The sequence below is a fragment of the Scyliorhinus torazame genome, chromosome 3 (genome assembly GCF_047496885.1).
Source record: "Scyliorhinus torazame isolate Kashiwa2021f chromosome 3, sScyTor2.1, whole genome shotgun sequence".
In the NCBI taxonomy this organism is placed as follows: domain Eukaryota; kingdom Metazoa; phylum Chordata; class Chondrichthyes; order Carcharhiniformes; family Scyliorhinidae; genus Scyliorhinus; species Scyliorhinus torazame.
Genome location: NC_092709.1, coordinates 317,964,454 through 317,990,032, shown reverse-complemented (window position 1 = coordinate 317,990,032; position 25,579 = coordinate 317,964,454). Strand labels below are relative to the sequence as shown.

Below are 25,579 nucleotides of genomic sequence, written 5' to 3'. Positions count from 1 at the left end.
GTGGCAAATGGAGTTTAATGCAGAAAAGTGTGAGGTGATCCATTTTGGAAGGAATAACAGGAAGACAGAGTACTGGGCTAATGGTAAGATTCTTGGCAGTGTGGATGAGCAGAGAGATCTCGGTGTCCATGTACATAGATCCCTGAAAGATGCCACCCAGACTGAGGGTTGTTAAGAAGGCGTACGGTGTGTTATCTTTTATTGGTAGAGGGATTGAGTTTCGGAGCCATGAGGTCATGTTGCAGCTGTACAAAACCCTGGTGCGGCCGCATTTGGAGTATTGCGTTCAATTCTGGTCGCCGCATTATAGGAAGGATGTGGAAGCATTGGAAAGGGTGCAGAGGAGATTTACCAGAATGTTGCCTGGTATGGAGGGAAGATCTTATGAGGAAAGGCTGAGGGGCTTGAGGCTGTCTTCGTTAGAGAGAAGAAGGTTAAGAGGTGACTTAATTGAGGCATACAAGATGATCAAAGGATTGGATAGGGTGGACAGTGAGAACCTTCTTCCTCGGATGGTGATGTCTAGCACGAAGGGACATAGCTTTAAATTGAGGGAAGATAGATATAAGACAGACGTCAGAGGTAGGTTCTTTACTCCGAGAGTAGTAAGGGCGTGGAATGCCCTGCCTGCAAAAGTAGTGGACTCGCCAACACTAAGGGCATTCAAATGGTCATTGAATAGACATATGGACGATAAGGGGTTGATGGGTTTTAGAGTGGTTTCACAGGTCGGCACAACATTGAGGGCCGAAGATCCTGTACTGCGCTGTAATGTTCTATGTTCTATGTCTCGCCCTGCCCCTAAGAGTGGAGCACAGTAACAAACCACTAAAAACTGCTACGGTAAACGGATCAGGATGAAGCACCAACAGATGGGTGGTAAGGAGCTGCCTTTGAGCAGAACTCTCATGGAATTAAATTAAATCAAAGTTTTACCTCAGTTTATACACCCACCTATTTTCTCCAAAAATAAAATCCATCCAATTGTATTATCAGATAATGTAATTTACTCACTCACCATTCTGATTTGGAAATATATCACAATTCCTTCATTGTCACTGGGTAAAAATCCAGGAATTGTCTCCCTAACAGCACTGGATGTATCTATAACACACTGACTGCAACAGTTCAAGAAGGCAGCTCATCATCTTCTCGAGGGCAATTAGTGATGGGCAATAATGATGGCCTAGCCAGCAACACCCACTCATGCGTTTGGAAGGTGCTGACTAAGGAACTTTGGTGAGTTCCTGCAGGACATCTTGTATCGTCCAAACTGCTGTTTGTTAGTGGTGGAGAGATTGAATATCTGTGGAAGGAGTTGCAATCAAGTGGGCTGGTTTGTCCTGGATGGTGTCAAGCTCCTTGACGGTTGTTCGAGCTGCACTTGTCCAGGGGAGCATTCTATTACACTCTTGACTTGTGCCTTGTAGATGGTGGACAGGCTTTGGAGAGGTGAGTTACTGCCACAGGATTCTTAGCCTTTGACCTGCTCTGGTAGCCACAGTATTTATATGGCTATTCCAGTTCAGTTTCTCATCAATGGTAACCTCCAGGACTTTGATAGTGGGGGCGGTTCAGAGATGCTAATGCCATTGAATGTCATGGGGTGATGGTTAGATCCTCTCATGTTTGAGATGGTCATTGCCTGGCACCTTTGTGGTGTGAATGTTACTTGCCACTTGTCAGCCCAAGCGAGGGTGTTGTCCAGGTCTTGTTGCATTTGGAGATGAACTGCGTCAGTATCTGAGGAGTCTCGAATGATGCTGAACATTGTGCTGTCATCTGTGTACATCCCCACTTCAGATCTTGTGATGGAAGGAAGGTAATTGATAAAGCAGCTGAAGATTGTTGGACCTATGTCACTACCCTGAGAACTCCTGTAGTTATATCCTGGAATTGAGGTGATTGATCTCCATCCGTCTCCCTTGTGCCAGATATGACTCCAACCAGTGGAGAGTTTTCCCCCTGATTCCCATTTGACACCAGTTTTTTGAGGGCTCCTTGATGTCATAGTCTGTCAAATGCTGCTGTGTTGCCAAGGGAAATCACTCTCACCTCACCTCTGGCATTCAGCTCTTTTGTCCATGTCTTAACCAAGGCTATAAACTTGGCAGAACCCAAAGTGAGCGTCCATGAGCAGGTTATTGGTGAGTAGGTATCCAATTTTTCTCTTTTTCCGCCCTCCTCACTGGATGGATATTGTCAGGTACAGTTCCATTGGCAAAATCAAATGTCCAGACCTTAACGGAAGGACTCTTCAAGTGTGAGTTGCCACATTGAATGCAAATAGGATATTTAAATTTGGGGGTAAAAGCAACTGAGCTTGACCTCTGGGATCACTGAACTTAATCAAAATCAGTGGTCTGAAACTAAGCCATTATTACAGAATTTGTGTTTTGCCCTCTTTTGCTGATTGAGAATTTACATATTCTGATTTTAATTTGCAAATCTATGAAAAACTTTCAATTTATTATTTCACATGCTGAATGGTATGGCTAATGGTCTAATATGGATTTTGTTTTTGTATAATTTTCTGTTCCAAGGAGCTGACTTTCATCTTTCTGTGCGTACTCTATGGTATGTGACCCACTGGCTACTCTGAACGTGCCAGCTCAGGCAGTAAGATGGCAATTGTTTCACCCTGGTGACAGTCACAATAGAACCGAACACACACAATCTTTTTCAGCTGTTACTAATGATCAGTGTGCTTTTTGTTCCAAAACCTTATCTTCTAAGCACCTTCTAAGTGCTCTGATTTATGTTCCAGTGCAAATGTGCCCAGTACTGGCCAGACCAGGGTTGTTGGACATATGGAAACATCAGAGTGTCTGTGGAAGACATGATGGTGCTTGTGGATTATACCATCCGCAAATTCTGCATTCAGCAAGTAAGTCTTTTAAGTTTGTTTTGTTCGGTGTCTAGATGTGAAAATATTTTAAAATTATTGTTGATTTGTTTAATAATAATCACTTATTGTCAATGAAGTTACTGTGAAAAGCCCCTAGTCGCCACATTCTGGCACCTGTTCAGGGAGGCTGGTACGGGAATTAAACTCGCGCTGCTGACATTGTTCTGCATTACAAGCCAGCTGTTTAGCCCACTGTGCTGAACCAGCCCCTAATAATAGGGGAAAACATTTAGACATTGGTTTTTAGTCATTATTATTTTTTAAAAATATGTTTATCCAAGTTTTCCAACAACATTTGTGACAACCCCCCCCCCCCCCCCCCCAATAACAGAAGATAAAAGAAACGCAAACACAACAATTAAACATTGTATATTGTACAAAACATTTACATTGGATTTCCCCATGTACAATAGCCCCCCCCATATGACATTTAAAGGTACTCGTAGGGAAGCCCCCCCCCCCCAAACAGAACCCCCCCCCCTCCACCCTAGGGTTGCTGCTGCTGCTGACCACCTCCTAACGCTCCGCGAGGTAGTCTAGGAACAGTTGCCACCGCCTGAAGAACCCCTGCACAGACCCTCGTAAGGCAAACTTTATCCTCTCCAGCTTAATAAACTGTGCCATATCATTTATCCAGGCTTCCACACTGGGGGGCTTCGCGTCCTTCCATAATAACAACATCCTTCGCTGGGCTACCAGGGACGCAAAGGCCAGGATACCGGCCTCTTTTGCCTCCTGCACTCCCGGTTCGTCCGTTACCCCAAATAATGCCAACCCCCAACTCGGCTTGACCTGGACTTTCGCCACCTTGGACATAGTCCTCGCAAGACCCCTCCAAAATCCCTCCAGTGCCGGGCACGACCAGAACATGTGGACGTGATTTGCTGGGCTCCCCGAGCACCTCCCACATCTGTCCTCCACCCCAAAGAACCTACTCAGCCTCACCCCTGTCATATGCGCTCTGTGAACCACCTTGAATTGTATTAAGCTGAGCCTGGTGCAAGAGGAGGAAGAATTAACCCTACTCAGGGCATCAGCCCACAGACCCTCATCTATCTCCTCCCCAAGCTCCTCCTCCCACTTGCCCTTTAGCTCCTCTACCACAGCCTCCTCCTCTTCTTTCAGCTCCTGGTAGATCGCCGAGACCCTGCCCTCTCCAACCCATACACCCGAAATCACCCTGTCCTGGGTCCTCTGTGCCGGGAGCAGTGGGAATTCCCTCACCTGCCGTCTCACAAACGCCCTCACTTGCATATACCTAAAAGCATTCCCCGGGGGTAACCCAAACTTCTCCTCCAGCGCCCCTAGGCTCGCAAACATCCCATCTATGAACAGGTCCCCTATTCCCTGCCCAATGCCAGCTCCGAAATCCCCCATCCACCCTTCCCGGGACGAACCGATGATTATCCCAAATCGGGGACCCAACCGAGGCTCCCACCTGTGTCGCCTCCACTGCCCCCAGATCTTCAGCATTGCCGCCTCCACTGGGCTCGTAGTGTACCTTGTCGGCGAGAGCGGCAGCGGTGCCGTCACCAGCGCCCTCCAGCTCGTGCCCACACAGGACGCCATCTCCAACCTCTTCCACGCCGCCCCCTCTCCCTCCATTACCCACTTATGGATCATCGCCACATTGGCTGCCCAATAGTATCCGCACAGATTCGGCAGAGCCAGCACCCCCCTGTCCCTACCCCGCTCCAGAAACACCCTCTTTACTCTCGGGATCTTATTTGCCCACACAAAACCCTTGATGCTCCTGCTTACCCGTTTGAAAAAGGCCTTGGGAATCATAATGGGAAGGCACTGGAACACAAATAGAAACCTCGGGAGGACCACCATTTTAACCGACTGCACCCTGCCCGCCAGCAAGAGTGGCAGCACATCCCATCTTTTAAAATCCTCCTCCATCTGCTCCACCAACCGCGTCAAATTGTGCAGGGCCCCCCAATTCCCAGCCACCTGGATCCCTCAGTACCGAAAGCTCATTTCCGCCCTTTTCAGCGGCAGGTCGTCTATCCCCCTTCTCTGGTCCCCTGGATGCACCACAAAGAGCTCACTTTTCCCTATATTCAACTTATACCTCGAGAAGTCCCCAAACTCCCTTAGGATCCGCATGACCTCCGACATCCCCTCCACTGGGTCTGCCACATACAGCAACAGGTCGTCCGCATATAGCGACACCCGATGTTCCTCTCCCCCACGGACCAGTCCCCTCTATTTCCTGGACTCCCTTAGTGCCATGGCCAAGTGCTCAATTGCCAGTGCAAACAGCAAGGGGGACAGGGGGCACCCCTGCCTCGTCCCTCGGTACAGCCGAAAGTACTCCGACCTCCGCCGATTCGTAGCCACGCTTGCCACCGGGGCTCTAGAGAAAATCCTCTATCCTTTAACCAGCTCCTCCAGCCCTATTGGCGCCCCTAAACCAGCCACCTCCTGCTCCTCCACCCTCGGGAACCCCAGTTGATCCAAGAATCATCGCATCCCCTCTTTCCCCGCTGGGGGCTCAGATCTGTACAAATCCCCATAAAAGTCCCTAAATACCTCATTTATTCTCACCGCACTCCGCACCGTATTCCCCCCTCTATCCTTAATTCCACCTATCTCCCTCGCTGCCTCCCTCTTACGAAGCTGGTGTGCCAGCATCCGACTCGCCTTCTCCCCATACTCATTACTCCTACATCGCCCCCTGCGCTTTCCTCCAGTGTGCCTCTGCTTTCCCTGTGGTCAACAGGTCGAACTCCATCTGGAGATTCCGTCGCTCCCTGAGTAGCCCCTCCTCGGGGGCCTCTGCGTATCTCCTATCCACCCTTAAAATCTCCCCCACCAACCTCTCCCTCTCCCTCCCCTCTCTCTTCTCACATTCCAAGTTATCAGCCGGATTGGGGGGCTGCTCTCCCAGACGGCGGACCCCCGCCCCGACCACCTCTCCTACTTCCAGCTCACCTTTGGCCAATGCAGCAGCAACCCTATCCCCCCCTTTGCCCCCTCCCTCCCCCCCCGCTAGATCCACATCTAGCCCTTTTGCTCCCCCCATAACACTCCTGTAAGTCAGCTGACTCCTGCTGACCCCAGCCTCTCCCGCCATTCCATCAACCCCCTCCATTGTGAGAATCCCCCCCCATCCCCTCCCTGGCAGTCAGTGTGCGCCCCCCTCCAGCACCACCCATCCCCCACCCGGCCCCCCACCCCCGTCCTTCTCTAGAGCGAGAAAAAGTCTGCGCTTTCCTGAGCCGGCCCCGCCCCCTCTGGCGCAGCTCCATTTGCGGTCTTACCCCAATTTCCCTCCCTGGGCCTCCACTCCCCCTCTTCCCTCGTGGGGTCTGCCCCTCCAGCACCGATGCACACTCCCACAGTCTCCCCATCAAATCCCTTCACCCATCCCCACCCAGCACCCTAACAAAAAGAACATTCCCCAAACGTAGCAAACATCCCCCCACAACAAACCCTCAATCCGAGTCCAACTTTTCAGTCCGTCTGAAGCTCCATGCCTCATCAGGCGTTTCGAAGTAGTGGTGTCGATCCTGGAACGTGACCCACAGTCGCGCTGGCTGCAGCATACCGCACTTCACCCCCCACCAATGGAGCACCGCCTTGGCCCGATTAAAACCAGCTCTTTTCTTAGCCACCTCTGCACTCCAGCCCTGGTAGATTCGGATCTCCGTATTCTCCCACCTACTGCTCCGCTCTTTCTTGGCCCATCTCAGGACACACTCTCTGTTCGTAAAGCGGTGAAACCTCACCACTACAGCCCTTGGCGGCTCGTTGGCTTTGGGTCTCCTTGCTAGGACCCGGTGAGCCCCATCTAGCTCCAGAGGCCTCGGGAAGGCTCCCGCGCCCATCAACGAATTGAGCATCGTGCTCACATATTCCCCGACATCGGGCCCCTCCACTCCCTCAGGGAGACCTAGAATCCGAAGATTCTTCCTCCTCGACCTATTCTCCATGTCCTCAAATCTTTCCACCCACCTCTTGTGCAGCGCCTCGTGCGCCTCCACCCTCACCGCCAGGCCCAAGTTCTTGTCCTCGTTCTCCGAGGCTTTTTACCGCACCCCTCGAATCGCCGCCCCTTGGGCCTTCTGGGTCTCCACTAGCTTCTCAATCGCCGCCTTCATTGGCACCAGCATTTCGGTCTTCAGCTCCTCAAAGCAGTGTCTAAGAAATCCCTGCTGCTCCTGTGCCATGCTGCTTGGTCTCCACCCGCCGCCATCTTGTTTTTCCTCCCTCTCACTTTTCGCTGCTCCAAGATCACTTTTTTCACCGCTCCACTCCTGGTCCAATCCATATACTGCCGGGGGGAACCTTGCTGTCGCCTTCCCACACTGAAAGCCGTCGACCAATTGCCGTTGGGGCTCCTCTAGAGAGCCCAAAAGTCCTTTCTCGGCGGGAGCTGCCGAACGTGCGACCTACCTAGGCATAGCCGCAACCGGAAGCAGTTTTCAGTCATTATTATACACCGATTTAATAAAAGGTTGACTTGAAATAAATTGTTAGAATAATTCAAGCCGGCCATCAGCAATATCTTAATTGGCTGTTCCTTCAACTCATAGAACCATAGACCTCCTCCCAACGAATCATGCCCGAGTTAGCTCTTTGAGGGAGCCATCCAATTTGTTTCACTCCCTGCTCTTCCCCCGTAGCACTGAATTTTTTCCCCCCAATCATTTATCGATTCCTATTGCATCTCCTCCACTATCCTTTAAGACATTGCATTCCAGGTCCTTAAAAAAAAAAAAAATTCCATCTAACCATCCACTTCTTTTGTCAACTATCTTGACTCTATGTCCTCTGATTAACAACAGAAAGCATTTAGTTGCAACAGATTCCCAAAAATTGTGGGGGGGTTTCCATTGCATTTTTTTGTTTTGTTTCAATTGGAGGAGGATGCAGTTGTATAATATTTGCCACTAGACTAGTAATCCAAGAATATACATATAAAACATCCAATGGTAATTGACAAATCTTTATGAAATAAAAGTATCATAAAAGTGACAGTGAAACTTGTTTAGATTATTATAAAAACTTAACTGGTTCACTGATATCCTGTTGGAGAAGGAAACGTGTTCACATGTCTTAATTGACTTATAACTACCCTTTGAAGTAATGTGACAAGTCACTCGCTACACAAAAGTAGCAAGATTTCAGGGTAATTAATGAATTAAGTGTTGGCCATGGGAGAACACATACACCCCAAATTAATATGCACTGTTTTCTAAACCCCAGAAGGACTGAACCTTGATATCACTATTGATTTAAGGCCTTATGCAACATATAATAAATATATAATGTTGGGAGGGCTTTGAAGTAACTCGGCAGAGGTTTGGGAACAGAGAGAGTGTGCAGATTAGGTGGACTGGCCAATGCTAAAATTGCCCCTCAGTGTCTAGGGATGTTCAGGTTAAATTGCGGGGCAGGGCAGAGGAGTGGACCTAGATAAGAGTGCTTTTGGAGGATTAATGTAGTTTCAATGGGCAGAATGGCCTTATGCCCTGTAGGGGTTCTATTAAAGATGAATATAGGAGTGCACAAAATACAGGAAGAGACAGATAGCGCGAGTATAGAGAATAGTTAATAGGTGGAGTTAGAAGAAGTTAGGAAGTAATGATTAAAGTCTAAATCAGGGTGACTGTGCATGAATGTGAATGTACGCAGTAAATTGAAAAAGACTGGGGAGTTACAGACACAGATTGCCATGTGGAAGTATGATGATGTGATGATAAGAGACTTGGCTCAAGGAAGGACAGGACTGGGTGTTAAATATTCCTAGGCACAAGGTGTTCAAAACTATAGGAAAGGAATAAAAGGAGAAGGGGTGGCGGCATTGGTTAAGAAGAGCATTGCAGGGACTTCCGGGTGCGGCGATGACCAGCTAAGTCGCACGTTTCGGCAGCTCCCGGTGGAAAGGACTTTTGGGCTCTTAATAGGAGCCCCAACGGCAATTTTAACGGCTAAAAACACTGTGCGGTAAACCAGAAGGGAATCCCCCCTGGACACGGATGGAAAAAGGAGAGGAAAGTGGCCGGATTGTGGTGGATCCTCTAGAGCAGCGGCCAGGAAGGCAGGCACAAAGCAAGGTGGCTTCGGAAGGAGGCAGTTTAATATGGGGCCCTGACCAACAAGAGTTTGTGCGGCGTTGCGTGGAAGAACTTAAAAAGGAGATGAAGAAGGAGCTGTTGGCCCCGATATTACAGGCGATTGAAGGGCCAAAGGAGGAGCAAAAGACCCAGGAGCAGGAGCTTCGGGTCGTGAAGGCAAAGGCTGCTGAGAATGAGGACGACATACAATGCCTGGTGGTGAAGACAGATATGCACGAGGCACAACACAAAAGGTATGCGGAAAGGCTGGAGGTGCTGGAGAATAATGCGAGGAGGAAGAATTTAAGGATTCTTGGTCTTCCCGAAGGTGCAGAAGGGGCGGACGTCGGGGCATATGTGAGCACGATGCTGCACTCGTTAATGGGATCGGATGCCCCGACGGGCCCGTTGGAGGTGGAGGGAGCCTATCGAGTTATGGCGCGAAGACCGAGGGCGGGAGAAATTCCTCGAGCCATAGTGGTGAGATTTCTCCGATATAAGGACAGAGAGATGCTCCTCAGGTGGGCAAAGAAAACTCGGAGCAGTAGGTGGGAGAACGCGGTGATCCGCGTATATCAAGATTGGAGTGCGGAGGTGGCGAGAAGGAGGGCAAGCTTTAATCGGGCCAAGGCGGTGCTGCACAAAAGGAAGGTTAAATTTGGAATGCTGCAGCCGGCAAGACTGTGGGTCACACATCAAGGGAAACACCACTACTTTGAAACGGCAGAAGAGGCGTAGACATTTATTGTCGAGGAGAAACTGGATTAAGCGGGCTAGAAAAAGAATGTTTGGGACAAAGTGGTGGGGCGAATATGTGGGGTGAGGAGGGGGAAAAGGGGGAAGAGATGATTTCCCAAGTTGTTAATCCTGCGACCCTGTAACTTTTCTCTCTTCCCCATGTCGTGGGGGAGGTGGGGAGGGAGGATGAGGAGCTGGGGGCGCCGACCATTGGGGGCGGGGCCAAATGGGAAGCGCGGGCTTTGTTCCCGTGCTATGGTAATCATGGCGGGAACAGGGAAGCAGGAAGGAGGGGGCCTCGCACAGTGGGAGCCGAGGTCACGGGGGGGAAGCCGAGGTCGGCCAGAGTTTGCTGACTTCTGGGAGCAACATGGGGGGTGCAATTACGCTAGTGAGGGATCTAGCGGGGGGGGGGGGTTAACTGGGTTGTTGCTGCTGGGGAGCTGGTATGGGGTGGGGTGGTCGGGGCGGGAGGGCGCCGTTGGGGGGAGATACGGCTACGTGGGAACCGGGTGAGGAGCTGGATTGAAAAAGGAGATGGCTAGTCGACAAGGGGGGGGGGGGGGGGGGTTTAAGAGCCCCCCAACCCGGCTGATCACGTGGAATGTGAGAAGGCTGAACGGGCCGATAAAGAGGGCACGGGTACTCGCACACCTAAAGAAACTTAAGGCAGATGTGGTTATGCTGCAGGAGACGCATTTGAAACTGATAGACCAGGTCAGACTACGCAAAGGATGGGTGGGGCAGGTGTTTCATTCGGGGCTAGACGCAAAAAACAGGGGGGTGGCTATACTAGTGGGGAAGCGGGTAATGTTTGAGGCAAAGACCATAGTGGCGGATAGTGGGGGCAGATACGTGATGGTGAGTGGCAAATTGCAAGGGGAGGTGGTGGTCTTAGTGAATGTATATGCCCCGAACTGGGATGATGCCAACTTTGAGGCATATGGTAGGACGTATCCCGGACCTAGAGGTGGGGAAGTTGTTAATGGGTGGATATTCTCATACGGTGCTGGACCCAGGGCTGGACAGATCGAGGTCCAGGACCGGAAGGAGGCCGGCTGCAGCTAGGGTGTAAGGACTTTATGGAGCAGATGGGAGGAATAGACCCCTGGAGATTTAGTAGACCTAGGAGTAAGGAGTTTTCGTTTTTCTCCTATGTCCACAAAGTTTATTCACGGATAGACTTTTTTGTTTTGGGAAGGGCACTGATCCCGAAGGTGACGGGGACGGAGTACACGGCTATAGCTATTTCGGATCACGCTCCACATTGGGTGGACCTGGAGATGGAGGAAAAAGAACAGCGTCCACCCTGGAGAATGGACATGGGATTATTGGCAGATGAGGGGGTGTGTTTAAGGGTGAGGGGGTGTATTGAAAGGTACTTGGAACTCAATGATAATGGGGAGGTTCAGGTGGGAGTGGTCTGGGAGGCGCTGAAGGCAGTGGTTAGAGGGGAGCTGATATCTATTGGGGCACATAAAGGAAAGCAGGTGGGTAGGGAAAGGGAGCGGTTGTTGAAAGAACTTCTGAGGGTGGACAGACAATATGCGGAGCCACCGGAGGAGGGACTGTACAGGGAAAGGCAAAGGCTACATGTAGAATTTGACTTGTTGACTACGGGTAATGCAGAGGCACAATGGAGGAAGGCACGGTGTACAGTACAAATATGGGGAGAAGGCGAGCAGGTTGTTGGCCCACCAACTGAGGAAAAGGGGAGCAGCGAGGGAGATAGGGGGGGTGAGAGATCAGGAGGGAGAGATGGAGCGGGGAGCGGAGAGAGTGAATGGAGTGTTCAAGGCATTTTATGAAAGATTATATGAAGCTCAGCCCCCGGATGGGAAGGAGAGAATGATGTGCTTTCTGGATCAGCTGGAATTTCCTAAAGTGGAGGAGCAGGAGAGGGCGGGACTGGGAGCACAGATTGAGACGGAGGAAGTAGTGAAAGGGATTGGGAGCATGCAGGCGGGGAAGGCCCCGGGACCAGACGGATTCCCAGTTGAATTCTATAGGAAATATATGGACTTGCTGGCCCCGCTACTGATGAGAACCTTTAATGAGGCGAGGGAAAGGGGGCAGCTGCTCCCGACTATGTCAGAGGCAACGATATCGCTCCTCCTAAAGAAGGAAAAAGACCCGCTGCAATGCGGGTCCTATAGGCCTATTTCCCTCCTGAATGTGGACGCTAAGATTCTGGCCAAGGTAATGGCAACGAGGATAGAGGATTGTGTCCCGGGGGTGGTTCATGAGGACCAAACTGGGTTTGTGAAGGGGAGACAGCTGAATACAAATATACGGAGGCTGCTAGGGGTAATGATGATGCCCCCACCAGCGGGGGAAGCGGAGATAGTGGTGGCGATGGATGCCGAGAAAGCATTTGATAGAGTGGAGTGGGATTATTTGTGGGAGGTGCTGAGGAGATTTGGCTTTGGAGATGGGTATATCAGATGGGTACAGTTGCTGTATAGGGCCCCGATGGCGAGCGTGGTCACGAATGGACGGGGGTCTGATTATTTCGGCTCCATAGAGGGACGAGGCAGGGATGTCCTCTGTCCCCGTTATTGTTTGCACTGGCGATTGAGCCCCTGGCCATAGCATTGAGGGGTTCCAGGAAGTGGAGGGGAGTACTCGGGGGAGGAGAAGAACACCGGGTATCTCTGTATGCGGATGATTTGTTGCTATATGTGGCGGACCCGGCGGAGGGGATGCCAGAGATAATGCGGATACTTGGGGAGTTTGGGGATTTTTCAGGGTATAAATTGAACATGGGGAAAAGTGAGTTGTTTGTGGTGCATCCAGGGGAGCAGAGCAGAGAAATAGAGGATTTACTGTTGAGGAAGGTAACAAGGGACTTTCAGTACTTGGGGATCCAGATAGCCAAGAATTGGGGTACATTACATAGGCTTAATTTAACGCGGTTGGTGGAACAGATGAGGAGGACTTTAAGAGATGGGACATGGTGTCCCTGTCACTGGCAGGTAGGGTGCAGGCGGTTTAAATGGGGGTCCTCCCGAGATTCCTTTTTGTGTTTCAGTGCCTCCCGGTGGTGGTCCTGAAGGCTTTTTTCAAAAGAATCGAGAAGAGTATTATGAGTTTTGTGTGGGCCGGGAAGACCCCGCGAGTGAGGAGGGGATTTTTGCAGCGTAGTAGGGACAGGGGGGGGCTGGCACTACCGAGCCTAAGTGAGTACTACTGGGCCGCCGATATTTCAATGGTGTGTAAGTGGATGGGAGAAGAGGAGGGAGCGGCGTGGAAGAGATTGGAGAGGGCGTCCTGCAGGGGGACTAGCCTACAAGCTATGGTGACGGCACCGTTGCCGTTCTCACCGAAGAAATACACCACAAGCCTGGTGGCTACATTGAAAATCTGGGGGCAGTGGAGACGGCATAGGGGAAAGACTGGAGCCTCGGTGCGGTCCCCGATGAGAAATAACCAGAGGTTTGTTCCGGGGAGAATGGATGGGGGATTTGGAGCATGGCAAAGAGCAGTGGTAGCACAATTGAGTGATCTGTTCGTAGATGGGACGTTTGCGAGTCTGGGAGTGCTGACGGAAAAATATGGGTTGTCCCAAGGGAATGCATTTCGGTATATGCAACTGAGGGCTTTTGCGAGGCAACAGGTGAGGGAATGCCCGCAGCTCCCGACGCAGGAGGTGCAGGATAGAGTGATCTCAAAGACATGGGTGGGGGACGGTAAGGTATCAGACATATATAGGGAAATGAGGGACGAGGGGGAAATTATGGTAGATGAGCTGAAAGGGAAATGGGAAGAGGAGCTGGGGGAGGAGATTGAGGAGGGGCTGTGGGCTGATGCCCTACGTAGGGTAAACTCATCGTCCTCGTGTGCCAGGCTAAGCCTGATACAATTTAAGGTGTTACACAGGGTGCATATGACTGGAGCACGGCTCAGTAAATTTTTGGGGGTAGAGGATAGGTGTGCGAGATGCTCGAGAAGCCCAGCGAATCACACCCACATGTTCTGGTCATGCCCGGCACTACAGGGGTTTTGGGTGGGGGTGGCAAAGGTGCTTTCGAAGGTGGTGGGCGTCCAGGTCGAACCAAGCTGGGGGTTGGCTATATGTGGGGTTGCAGAAGAGCCGGTAGTACAGGAGGCTAGAGAGGCTGATGTTTTGGCCTTTGCGTCCCTAGTAGCCCGGCGCAGGATATTGTTAATGTGGAAGGAAGCCAAACCCCCGGGTGTGGAGACCTGGATAAACGATATGGCAGGGTTTATAAAGTTAGAACGGATTAAGTTCGTACTAAGGGGTTCGGCTCAAGGGTTCACCAGGCGGTGGCAACCGTTCGTCGACTACCTCACAGAAAGATAGAGGGAATGGAAAAGAAGAAGACAACAGCAGCAACCGCGGGGGGGCGGGGGGGGAAATCGGATGGACTCTCAGGGATGTTATTGTATATGTATAGGCACTTGTTTTAGGTAATGTATATTGGACTGTTGGATTGTATCTTTGGAGAGTATTTATTTTTGACAAGGCAGTTGCCATTTAGTTTGGTTTTTGTTTCTGTTCATATATTATTTATTTATTTGTTTAAAACTGGCCACTGTTATTTCTATTGCTTTATTGTTGTTTAAAAGAAACACTACATACTGTTATGTTTGGCCAAAAAATCTTGAATAAAATATATTTTTTTTTAAAAAGAAGAGCATTGCAGGGCTGGAGAAAGAGGATGTTCCAGAGGGTTCAAAGACAGAATCAATATGACTAGAGCGAAGAACCATAAAGCGTGCAATTACATTGCTCAGTGTAGTCTATAGACTAGTGAGAAGGATGTAGAAGAACAGATTTGCATGATAACTACAAAAATGCAAACATTATAACGTACAATGGGGGACTTTAATTAACCGAACATAGACTGGGACAGTGGTAGTGTAAATGGGAAAGGGGGGTGCAAACATTCCTAAATTGTGTTTAGGACAATTGTCTACAGCAGTATGTGTCCAGTCCAAGAGAAAGGAGTACTGTTGGACCTGATTCTTAGAAATGCAGTGGGCAAAATAGATCAAGTGTCAGTGGGGGGACCTTTCGGAGACGGTGATTATTATATCGTACGGTTTAGGATGATGGCGGAAATGAAAAAACAATAGGCAATCCAGATTAAGAATAATTAACTGAGGGAGCGTCGACTACAATGGGGCAAGAATGGAGCTCGGCTGGAAACATTGGAATGAAACATTGGTGGGAAAACTGTGGCTGAACAATGGGCTATCTTCAAAACAGAAATGGTTCTGGGCAGAGGCCAGGTATATTCCCTCAAAAGGGAAATGTAGCGCAAACAAATCCAGAGGTCCGTGGATGAAAGAGGATCAAAATTAAGATAATGAAGAAAAAGTTTGTTTATGACAGATGCCAGGAAGAAAATAATTTTTTTTTTTTATTGAATATTTTATTGAAAATTTTTGGTCAACCAACACAGTACATTGTGCATCCTTTACACAATATTATAACAACACAAATAACAATGACCTATTTTATAAACAAAAAATGAATAAATAATAAATAACAAAAATGAAAACTAGCCCTAATTGGCAGCTGCCTTGTCACAAGTAACACTCTCCAAAAATATAATTTAACAGTCCAATATATAATTATCTGTAGCAACGACCTATACATACTATACAGTATATATTAACAACCCTGAGAGTCCTTCTGGTTCCCCCCCCCCCCCCCCCCTGATCCTGGGCTGCTGCTGCTGCCTTCTTTTTCCAATTCCGTCTATCTTTCTGCGAGGTATTTGACGAACGGTTGCCACCGCCTGGTGAACCCTTGAGCCGACCCCCTTAGGACGAACTTAATCCGCTCTAGCTTTATAAACCCCGCCATGTCATTTATCCAGGTCTCCACCCCCGGGGGCTTGGCTTCTTTCCACATTAGCAATATCCTGCGCCGGGCTACTCGGGACGCAAAGGCCAAAACATCGGCCTCTCTCGCCTCCTGCACTCCCGGCTCTTGTGCAACCCCAAATATAGCCAACCCCCAGCTTGGTTCGACCCGGACTCCTCCTACTTTTGAAAGCACCTTTGTCACCCCCATCCAAAACCCCTGTAGTGCCGGGCATGACCAAAACATGTGGGTATGATTCGCTGGGCTTCTCGAGCACCTCGCACACCTATCCTCCACCCCAAAAAATTTACTGAGCCGTGCTCCAGTCATATGTGCCCTGTGTAATACCTTAAACTGAATCAGGCTTAGCCTGGCACACGAGGACGACGAGTTTACCCTGCTTAGGGCATCTGCCCACAGCCCCTCCTCGATCTCCTCCCCCAGCTCTTCTTCCCATTTCCCTTTTAGTTCATCTACCATAGTCTCCCCTTCGTCCCTCATTTCCCTATATATATCTGACACCTTACCATCCCCCACCCATGTCTTTGAGATCACTCTGTCCTGCACCTCTTGTGTCGGGAGCTGCGGGAATTCCCTCACCTGTTGCCTCGCAAAAGCCCTCAGTTGCATATACCTGAATGCATTCCCTTGGGGCAACCCATATTTCTCGGACAGCGCTCCCAGACTCGCGAACTTCCCATCCACAAACAGATCTTTCAGTTGCGTTATTCCTGCTCTTTGCCACATTCCATATCCCCCATCCATTCCCCCCGGGGCAAACCTATGGTTGTTTCTTATCGGGGACCCCCCCAAGGCTCCAGTCTTTCCCCTATGCCGTCTCCACTGTCCCCAAATCTTCAGTGTAGCCACCACCACCGGGCTTGTGGTGTAGTTCCTCGGTGAGAACGGCAATGGGGCTGTCACCATAGCCTGTAGGCTAGTCCCCCTACAGGACGCCCTCTCTAATCTCTTCCACGCCGCTCCCTCCTCCTCTCCCATCCACTTACTCACCATTGAAATATTAGCGGCCCAATAATACTCACTTAGGCTCGGTAGTGCCAGCCCCCCCCCCTATCCCTGCTACGCTGTAAGAATCCCTTCCTCACTCTCGGGGTCTTCCCGGCCCACACAAAACCCATGATGCTCTTTTCAATCCTTTTAAAAAAAGCCTTCGTGATCACCACCGGGAGGCACTGAAACACAAAGAGGAATCTCGGGAGGACCACCATCTTAACCGCCTGCACCCTCCCTGCCATTGACAGGGATACCATATCCCATCTCTTGAAATCCTCCTCCATCTGTTCCACCAACCGCGTTAAATTTAACCTATGCAATGTGCCCCAATTCTTAGCTATCGGGATCCCCAGGTAACGAAAGTCCCTTGTTACCTTCCTCAACGGTAGGTCCTCTATTTCTCTACTCTGCTCCCCTGGATGCACCACAAACAACTCACTTTTCCCCATGTTCAATTTATACCCTGAAAAATCCCCAAACTCCCCAAGTATCCGCATTATTTCTGGCATCCCCTCCGCCGGGTCCGCCACGTATAGTAGCAAATCGTCCGCATACAAAGATACCCGGTGCTCTTCTCCTCCCCTAAGTACTCCCCTCCACTTCTTGGAACCCCTCAACGCTATCGCCAGGGGCTCAATCGCCAGTGCAAACAATAATGGGGACAGAGGGCATCCCTGCCTTGTCCCTCTATGGAGCCGAAAATATGCAGATCCCCGTCCATTCGTGACCAAGCTCGCCACTGGGGCCCTATACAACAGCTGCACCCATCTAACATACCCCTCTCCAAAACCAAATCTCCTCAACACCTCCCACAAATAATCCCACTCCACTCTATCAAATGCTTTCTCGGCATCCATCGCCACTACTATCTCCGTTTCTCCCTCTGGTGGGGCCATCATCATTACCCCTAACAACCTCCGTATATTCGTGTTCAGCTGTCTCCCCTCCACAAACCCAGTTTGGTCCTCGTGGACCACCCCCGGGACACATTCCTCTATTCTCATTGCCATTACCTTGGCCAGGACCTTGGCATCTACATTTAGGAGGGAAATAGGTCTATAGGACCCGCATTGTAGCGGGTCCTTTTCCTTCTTTAAGAGAAGCGATATCGTTGCTTCAGACATAGTCTGGGGCAGTTGTCCCCTTTCCTTTGCCTCATTAAAGGTCCTCGTCAGTACCGGGGCGAGCAAGTCCACATATTTTCTATAGAATTCGACTGGGAATCCATCCGGTCCCGGGGCCTTTCCCGCCTGCATGCTCCTAATTCCTTTCACCACTTCTTCTACCTCGATCTGTGCTCCCAGTCCCACCCTTTCCTGCTCTTCCACCTTGGGAAATTCCAGCCGATCCAAGAAGCCCATCATTCTCTCCCTCCCATCCGGGGGTTGAGCTTCATATAATTTTTTATAAAATGTCTTGAACACTCCATTCACTCTCTCCGCTCCCCGCTCCATCTCTCCTTCCTCATCCCTCACTCCCCCTATTTCCCTCGCTGCTCCCCTTTTCCTCAATTGGTGTGCCAGCAACCTGCTCGCCTTCTCCCCATATTCGTACTGTACACCCTGTGCCTTCCTCCATTGTGCCTCTGCAGTGCCTGTAGTCAGCAAGTCAAATTCTACATGTAGCCTTTGCCTTTCCCTGTACAGTCCCTCCTCCGGTGCTTCCGCATATTGTCTGTCCACCCTCAAAAGTTCTTGCAGGAACCGCTCCCGTTCCTTACTCTCCTGCTTCCCTTTATGTGCCCTTATTGATATCAGCTCCCCTCAACCACTGCCTTCAACGCCTCCCAGACCACTCCCACCTGGACCTCCCCATTATCATTGAGTTCCAAGTACTTTTCAATGCACCCCCTCACCCTTAGACACACCCCCTCATCTGCCATTAGTCCCATGTCCATTCTCCAGGGTGGGCGCCCTCCTGTTTCCTCCCCTATCTCCAAGTCCACCCAGTGTGGAGCGTGATCCGAAATGGCTATAGCCGTATACTCCGTTCCCCTCACCTTCGGGATCAATGCCCTACCCAGCACAAAAAAGTCTATTCGCGAGTAGACTTTATGGACATAGGAGAAAAACGAGAACTCCTTACTCCTAGGTCTGCTAAATCTCCACGGGTCTACACCTCCCATCTGCTCCATAAAATCTTTAAGTACCTTGGCTGCTGCCGGCCTCCTTCCAGTCCTGGACTTCGACCTATCCAGCCCTGGTTCCAACACCGTATTAAAATCTCCCCCCATTATCAGCTTTCCCATCTCTAGGTCCGGAATGCGTCCTAGCATCCGCCTCATAAAATTGGCATCATCCCAGTTCGGGGCATATACGTTTACCAAAACCACCGTCTCCCCCTGTAGTTTGCCACTCACCATCACGTATCTGCCCCCGTTATCCGCCACTATAGTCTTTGCCTCGAACATTACCCGCTTCCCCACTAATATAGCCACCCCCCTGTTTTTCGCATCTAGCCCCGAATGGAACACCTGCCCCACCCATCCTTTGCGTAGCCTAACCTGGTCTATCAGTTTCAGGTGCGTTTCCTGTAACATAACCACATCTGCCTTAAGTTTCTTAAGGTGTGCGAGTACCCGTGCCCTCTTTATCGGCCCGTTCAGCCCTCTCACGTTCCACGTGATCAGCCGAGTTGGGGGGCTTCCTACCCCCCCCCCCCCCCCCTTGTCGATTAGCCATCACCTTTTTCCAGCTCCTCACCCGGTTCCCACGCAGCTGTATCTCCCCCAGGCGGTGCCCCCCCCGCCCATCCTCTCCCATACCAGCTCCCCCCTCTCCCCAGCAGCAGCAACCCAGTAATTCCCCCCTCCCACCCCCCCTGCTAGATCCCCCGCTAGCGTAATTACTCCCCCCATGTTGCTCCCAGAAGTCAGCAAACTCTGGCTGACCTCGGCTTCCCCCCATGACCTCGGCTCGCACCGTGCGACCCCCCCTCCTTCCTGCTTCTCTATTCCCGCCATGATTATCATAGCGCGGGAACCAAGCCCGCGCTGCTCCCTTGGCCCCGCCCCCAATGGCCAACGCCCCATCTCCTCCCCCTCCCCTCCTCCCCCCATCACCACCTGTGGGAGAGAGAAAAGTTACCACATCGCAGGATTAGTACATAAAACCCCTCTTTGCCCCCCACATTCGCCCCACCACTTTGTTCGAACGTTCTTTTTAATAACCCGCTCATTCCAGTTTTTCTTCCACAATAAAAGTCCACGCTTCATCCGCCGTCTCAAAGTAGTGGTGCCTCTCTCGATATGTGACCCACAGTCTTGCCGGTTGCAGCATTCCAAATTTTATCTTCTTCTTATGAAGCGCCGCCTTGGCCCGATTAAAGCTCGCCCTCCTTCTCGCCACCTCCGCACTCCAGTCTTGATAAACGCGGATCACCGCGTTCTCCCATTTACTGCTCCGAGTTTTCTTCGCCCATCTAAGGACCATTTCTCTATCCTTAAAACGGAGGAATCTCACCACTGTGGCTCTGGGAATTTCTCCTGCTCTCGGTCCTCGCGCCATCACTCGGTATGCTCCCTCCACCTCCAACGGACCCGCCGGGGCCTCCGCTCCCATTAACGAGTGCAGCATCGTGCTCACATATGCCCCGACGTCCGCTCCCTCCACACCTTCAGGAAGACCAAGAATCCTCAGGTTGTTCCTCCTTGCGTTGTTTTCCAGTGCCTCCAACCTTTCCACACATCGTTTCTGATGTGCCTCCTGCGTCTCCGTCTTCACCACCAGGCCCTGTATATCGTCCTCATTCTCGGCTGCCTTTGCCTTCACGACCCGAAGCTCCCGCTCCTGGGTCTTTTGTTCCTCCTTTAGCCCTTCGATCGCCTGTAGTATCGGGGCCAACAGCTCTTTCTTCATTTCCTTTTTGATCTCTTCCACACAGCATTTCAAGAACTCTTGTTGTTCAGGGCCCCATGTTAAACTGCCACCTTCCGACGCCATCTTGGTTTTTGCTTGCCTTCCTTGCCGCTGTTCTAAAGGATCCACTGCAATCTGGCCACTTCCCTCTCCTTTTTCCATCCGTATCCAGGGGGGATTCCCTTCTGGTTTACCGCACAGTGTTTTTAGCCGTCAAAATTGCCGTTGGGGCTCCTATCAAGAGCCCAAAAGTCCGTTTCACAGGGAGCTGCCGAAACGTGCGACTCAGCTGGTCATCGCCGCACCCGGAAGTCCCGAAGAAAATAAATTTAAGAACCAAGAGGAATACACAATGTTCAGAGGGGAGGTGAAAAAGCACTTTAGAGAAGTGAAGAAGAATTATGAGAAAAGAGCGGTAATCAACATAAAGGGGAATCCTACACTTGTCTTCAGGCATAAAGATAGTAAAAGGAGAAGTAGGGCTGATTATGGACTAAGATGATACAGATATAGTAGTCCAGGAGGAACGTTGTGAGATACTGGATGGGATAATGAGAAAGAGAGAGGAAGTACTCGAAGGATTGAAATCCTTGCAAGTTGATAAGTCGCTAGGGCCAGATGGATTGTTTCTGAGGTTCCTGAAGGAGGTCAGGGAGGAGATAGCAGAAAATCTGAGGATGATTTTCCAATCCTCACTAGACACAGGGGAGGTACCGGAGGAATGCAAACGTGGCCGAACAATTATAGGCCAGTTAGTCTTGCATCAGTGAGTGGCAGATTTGTAGAATCAATCTTGAGAGATGGGATTAACTATCACATAGAAAGGCATGGACTAGTCAGGAATAGTCAGCATCGATTTGTTAAAGGAAGGTCTTGCCATACAAATATGATCAAATTCTTTGAGGAAGTGACAAGAAGGGTTGATAAAGATAGTGCAATGGATGTGGTGTACATGGATTTTAGCAAGGTGTTTGGCAAAGACCCACATGGCAGATTGGTCAAGAAAGAGAAAGCCCATGGGATACAGGGCAATGTGGCAAACTGGATAAAAGTTGGCTTAGTAACAGGAAACAAAGGGTAATGGTCGATACCTGTCCTTGCAATTGGAAAGTTGTTTCAAGTGGTGTTTAGTGTTGCGACCCTTGTGTTATGTATTAACGATTTGAACGTGAACGTGGGGAGCGCAATTGGGAAATTTGCAGATGTCACAAACTTTGACTGAGTGGTTTCCTCCCAGAAGTCCCGAAAGATGTGCTGTTGGGTGAATTGGACATTCTGAATTCTCTCTGTGTACCCGAACAGGTGCCGGAGGAAGTAATTCTGTTATGAGAAGAGTTCAAAGTTGATAAGGAAGCATGGATTTTTCTCATCTTTTGACTTAAGTTTCAACTCTGGCAGGAAAAACAGTATGGAACCCACAGGCTCCACTTACTGCTTTTCCCACCATATGTTTTGACACTTAATCAAAAATAATCTCGGAAGTGGGTCCCACAACGTCATGCTGGCAAAGCCTGCCTCAAACAAAGAACAAAGAAAAATTACAGCACAGGAACAGGCCCTTTGGCCCTCCAAGCCTGCGCCGATCCAGAGCCACTATCTAAAACTGTCGCCTATTTTCTAAGGATCTGTATCCCTCTGCTCCCTGCCCATTCATGTATCTGTCTAGATACACCTTAAATGACGCTATCGTGCCCGCCTCTACCACCTCCATCGGCAATGCGTTCCAGGCACCCACCACCCTCTGCGTAAAAGAACTTTCCACGCATATCTCCCTTAAACTTTTCCCCTCTCACCTTGAACTCGTGACCCCTAGTAATTGAGTCCCCCACTCTGGGGGAAAAAGCTTCTTGCTATCCACCCTGTCTATACCTCTTATGATTTTGTAGACCTCAATGAGGTCCCCCCTCAACCTCTGTCTTTCTAATGAAAATAATCCTAATCTACTCAACCTCTCTTCATAGCTAGCGCCCTCCATACCAGGCAACATCCTGGTGAACCTCCTCTGCACCTTCTCCAAAGCATGCACATCCTTTTGGTAATGTGGCGACCAGAACTGTACGCAGTATTCCAAATGTGGCCGAACCAAAGTCTTATACAACTGTAACAATACCTGCCAACTCTTGTACTCAATACCCCTTCCGATGAAGGAAAGCATGCCGTATGCCTTCTTGACCACTCTATCGACCTGCGCAGCCACCTTCAGGGTACAATGGACCTGAACACCCAGATCTCTCTGTACATTAATTTTCCCCAGGGCTTTTTCATTTACCGTATAGTTCGCTCTTGAATTGGATCTTCCAAAATGCATCACCTCGCATTTGCCCGGATTGTACTCCATCTGCCATTTCTCTGCCCAACTCTCCAATCAATCTACATTCTGCGGTATTCTCTGACAGTCCCCTTCACTATCTGCTACTCCACCAATCTTAGTTTCATCTGCAAACTTGCTAATCAGACCACCTATACCTTCCTCCACATCATTTATGTATATCACAAGCTACAGTGGTCCCAGCACGGATCCCTGTGGAACACCACTGGTCACAGTTCTTCATTTTGAGAAACTCCTTTCCACTACTACTCTGTCTCCTGTTGCCCAGCCAGTTCTTTATCCATCTAGCTAGTACACCCTGGACCCCATGAGACTTCACTTTCTCCATCAGCCTACCATGGGGAACCTTATCAAATGCCTTCCTGAAGTCCATGTATATGACATCCACAGCCCTTCCGTCATCAATCAACTTTGTCACTTCCTCAAAGAATTCTATTAAGTTGGTAAGTCATGACCTTCCCTGCAAAAAACCATGTTGCCTATCACCGATAAGCCCATTTTCTTCCAAATGAGAAAGGATCCTATCCCTCAGTATCTTCTCCAGCAGCTTCCCTACCACTGACGTCAAGCTCACCGGTCTATAATTACCTGGATTATCCCTGCTGCCCTTCTTAAACAAGGGGACAACATTAGCAATTCTCCAGTCCTCCGGTACCTCACCCGTGTTCAAGGATGCTGCAAAGATATCTGTAAGTCCCCAGCTATTTCCTCTCTCACTTCCCTCAGTCACCTGGGATCGATCCCATCTGGACCTGGGGTCTTGGGTCCTGACAGATTTGGGCGCCCTTTTTAAATGAGGAAATCTCCTCCCCCATGGACAATTGGCCAAAAATGGGATTTATAGTGATTTGCAAAAGAAGCAAATGTGAGGAAAATCTTTTTCGCACATGTAGTTTAGGTCTGGAATGTATTGCCTGGAAATGTGGTGGAGGACTGTTCAATCAAGGCATTCAAGAGGATGTGCAAGGGTACAGGAAAATGGCAGAAGAATGGTGCTAAGTCATGAAACTCATTTGGAGAAACGGTGCAGCCACAATCGATCAAATGGTCTCTTTTTGTGCCATAACACTTCTGTGATAAAAGCAAACTGACATAGTTTGGATAAAAATATATAATAACGGCTTCTTAATGGAAAGAATGCGCAGCACTAAAATGGTGTTTTTAGGGAGAATATGAGTCAAATAATTTGACATTCTTTTGAAGAGTCAGTGAGAGGCACTTTGTGAAGGGGAGGTCGTGTCTCACTAACTTGATAAGAGTTTTTCGAGGAGGTTACAAAGATATTTGATGCAGGTAGGGCAGTGGATGTTGTCTAGATGGATATCAGTAAGGCCTTTGACAAGGTCCATCATGGCAGACTGGTACAAAAGATGAAGTCACATGGGATCAGAGGTGAGCTGGCAACATGGATGCAGAACTGGCTAGGTCATAGAAGGCAGAGTGTAGCAATGGAAGGGTGCTTTTCTGATTGGAGGGCTGTGACTAGTGTTCCGTAGGGATCAGTGCTGGGACCTTTGCTGTTCATAGTATATATAAATGATTTGGAGGAAAATATAACTGATCTGATTAGTAAGTTTGCGGACGACACAAAGGTTGGTGGAATTGCGGATAGCAATGAGGACTGTCCGAGGATACAGTAGGATTTAGATCGTTTGGAGACTTGGGCTGAGAAATGGCAGATGGAGTTTATTCGGGTCAAATGTGAGGTAATACATTTTGGAAGGTCTAATACAGGTAGGGAATATACAGTGAATGGTAGAACCCTCAATGGTATTGACAGTCAGAGAGATCTAGGTATACAGGTCCACAAGTCACTGAAAGGGGTAACACAGGTGGAGAAGGTAGTCAAGCAGGCATATGGCATGCTTGCCTTCATTGGCCGGGGCATTGAGTATAAAAATTGGCAAGTCACGTTGCAGCTGTATAGAACCTTAATTAGGCCACTCTTGGAGTATAGGTTCAATTCTGGTCGTCACACTACCAGGAGGATGTGGAGGCTTTAGAGAGAGTGCAGAAGAGATTTACCAGGATGTTGTCTGGTATGAAGGGCATTAGCTATGAGGAGAGGTTGAACAAACTTGGTTTGTTCTCACTGGAACGATGGAGGTTGAGGGGTAACCTGATAGAGGTCTACAAAATTATGAGGTGCATAGGCCGAGTAGATGGTCAGAGACTTTTTCCCAGGGTGGAGGGGTCAATTACTAGGGGGCATAGGTTTAAGATGCGAGGGGCAAGGTTTAGAGGAGCTATACGAGGAAAATATTTTACACAGAGGGTAGTGGGTCCCTGGAACTCGCTACCGGAGGAGGTGGTGGAAGCAGGGACGATAGTGACATTTAAGGAGAATCTTGACAAATACATGAATAGGGTGGGAATAGAGTGATACAGACCCCGGAAGTGTAGAAGATTTTAGTTTAAACAGGCAGCATGGTCGACGCAGGCTTGGAGGGCCGAAGGGCCTGTTCCTGTGCTGTACTTTTCTTTGTTCTTTGTTCTTTTACTGGTCTCCGAATTAATTTAATTTTTGAACTTCTGGGGCAATAAGATGAAATGGGCCAAAAATAGTCGTTCTCATTGAGAACTGTTGTGCACTTTGTTTTCAGCAATTCATTTTCCCCTTCCATCTCTATAGGTAGGAGATGCAATGAATAAGAAACCTCAACGACTGGTTACTCAGTTCCATTTTACCAGTTGGCCTGACTTTGGAGTTCCATTTACCCCAATTGGCATGCTCAAATTTCTAAAGAAGGTGAAGACGTGCAATCCATCCTTTGCAGGTGCCATTGTTGTGCATTGCAGGTCAGTACGTTTTTAAATTGGTTCTTGGTA

The 25,579-nt window shown here is 49.6% G+C and overlaps 1 protein-coding gene across 8 annotated transcripts in view; it reads left to right on the top strand.

Annotated features, from left to right (window-relative positions):
• The window catches only part of ptpra (protein tyrosine phosphatase receptor type A), a 373,815-nt gene that overhangs the window by 292,823 nt on the left and 55,413 nt on the right, over positions 1–25,579 (top strand). For all 8 annotated transcript variants that reach the window (XM_072497621.1, XM_072497618.1, XM_072497619.1 and 5 more), the window contains 2 exons: positions 2,768–2,887; positions 25,383–25,549. In XM_072497621.1, the coding sequence (XP_072353722.1) occupies positions 2,768–2,887; positions 25,383–25,549 (287 nt within the window). The remainder of the gene's footprint in view (positions 1–2,767; positions 2,888–25,382; positions 25,550–25,579) is intronic.